The following is a 1,827-nucleotide window of genomic DNA, read 5'->3' on the forward strand; positions in this document are numbered from 1 at the left end:
GAAATGCAAATTCAACAATAGGCTCATTGTCCTACTGATTCTGAGGATGCAGTCTTAAAATTCAGTCAAGTAAACAAGCAGCAGCTCATTATAGTCCAACACAAGTTTATTTCCAATACAAACTCCTCCTGTAGATCCAAAATGAAGGTACATGAACTTGTATCACAAACAGCTATAGCAAAAGGCAGGAAATCATTGTATTCTACATTTGGTTCAGAAGTTAAGATCACAAGGACCTATTATCTCTTCTTCATTTGGGGCTTGTGAAGAAGTTGTTGATCGATGGCATAATTTCAGGGGACTTGTTGCGGACATATTTCCTTATGAAATGCTCAGAATACTTCTCTCCCTCTGCAAAGTTATCCAGAACTCCAGCTGTACGGTTCTGCTTGTTAACCCTATACATTTTAAAGGAAATCCAAAACCAAAGAAAATGGTGAATCGACCACTCAACTTATCTAATAAGTAGGAAACACTGCTATCTTTACAGTCTAGTTACAATTCTCTATTTCTTCTAAGAGGCACAAGTTTTAGGCAGAAGAAAACTGAGACTGCTATTTTTTACAAAACACATAAAAATTTGGTGAGAGATGCAACAAAGGATGGAACTTTGTGACTTCTGATTACTTATTAGATTCACACAAGAAACAGAAACACAATTTGTAGACCAACCATTGCAAAAGCTTTTTTCGGCTCCTCTCTAAGAGAAGATTCCCACAAAGACGAATAATCTTCCAGGTTTCATTTCACAACCTTTCGTAAAATCTAAAATGAACTTTGCATATAGAAATAGTCAGGAGGTTCCCACAAGCCAAATGGGGTGAACATCAATATTGCAGCATGCAGTTTTGACCCCATGAACTTTATAAAGTCGTTCTATTATACTTTTTTCCTGATATAATTGATTCCCTTTTAAAGCATACAAAATTTACTTTCTTTCAAATTGTGTCCTGTATTAATTAAAAAATATTAACTAAGCCCAATTAAATCAAAGTAAAACTTTAAGCTCGATTAAATAAAAACTTAGAAGTTCAAGACTTGCTTCAAAAACAGAAAAACAAAACAAAATATAGGGACTCCATAAAATCATAAAATAACCGAGAAAAGTTCAAGGGCTTAAAAAGCCGTTTCGCTAACTTTATATGGAGAATAAGAAAACTGATTTAGATGCATATATTCTTAAAAAAAAAAATTCCAGCAAGAAGCTATTGCTCGCATGTAATTGACAATCCAAAAATTATCATAAAAAATAGCAAACCATGAGTAAAATAAAGATAGGAAACAGATCGATGTCAATCAATGAAAATGAATACGGGGAATACATAGATATACAATCGAAACAACACTCAAAATTACGAGTATGCACAGATTTATGGGCATAGAAAGATACCTGACTTCAGGATTGATGCAGAGGTTGCGTACAAGCTGGAACCCACAGATCCCGATGGCAACTCCAACGGAGGCGAACAGAGGATAAACCTGCAAATTCACAACATATACAGCAACATCCCTAAGATCTACGCATCCGTGGGTCTACATCGAAATAGATACAAGGAGAAGAGTCGAACAAAACCGATCTAAGAAATACGGGGAGGATCTGAACTGACCTCAGGCCTGATCCATCGATTCCCACCCATTGAAAGAGAGAAGCTGAGGTTTTCCGCAACGAAGACTGCAAGAGGGAAGAAAATGGGAAGAGTAACAAGTAAAAGTAGGAGTGACTTAAATCTTGACTTGGAAATGCGTGAAGAGAATTGTTTTTTTTTTTTCTTTTTACAAGAGAAGAGAAAGGTGGAAAGATAATTGGTTTATTTTTCTTGAAAATTG

The 1,827-nt window shown here is 35.6% G+C and overlaps 1 protein-coding gene across 1 annotated transcript; it reads right to left on the reverse strand.

Moving 5' to 3' along the window:
- LOC136231189 (uncharacterized) lies at positions 1 to 1,827 on the reverse strand. The gene is made up of 3 exons (XM_066020502.1): positions 1,608 to 1,827; positions 1,391 to 1,479; positions 1 to 398 (listed from the first exon to the last, which is right to left on the reverse strand). The coding sequence occupies exons 1-3, from the start codon at positions 1,635 to 1,637 to the stop codon at positions 251 to 253; spliced, it is 267 nt and encodes an 88-aa protein (XP_065876574.1). The 5' UTR covers positions 1,638 to 1,827; the 3' UTR covers positions 1 to 250.

Source organism: Euphorbia lathyris, chromosome 1, assembly GCF_963576675.1.
Source record: "Euphorbia lathyris chromosome 1, ddEupLath1.1, whole genome shotgun sequence".
NCBI lineage: Eukaryota > Viridiplantae > Streptophyta > Magnoliopsida > Malpighiales > Euphorbiaceae > Euphorbia > Euphorbia lathyris.

Bases quoted from the DNA above. Each gene is read 5' to 3' on its own strand.
- LOC136231189 (XM_066020502.1), bottom strand. From the start codon at position 1,637: ATGGGTGGGAATCGATGGATCAGGCCTGAG. The intron at 1,480-1,607 runs GTCAGTTCAGAT...GTGAATTTGCAG, and splicing joins ATCGATGGATCAGGCCTGAG to GTTTATCCTCTGTTCGCCTC. The intron at 399-1,390 runs GTATCTTTCTAT...TAAAATGTATAG, and splicing joins TGCATCAATCCTGAAGTCAG to GGTTAACAAGCAGAACCGTA.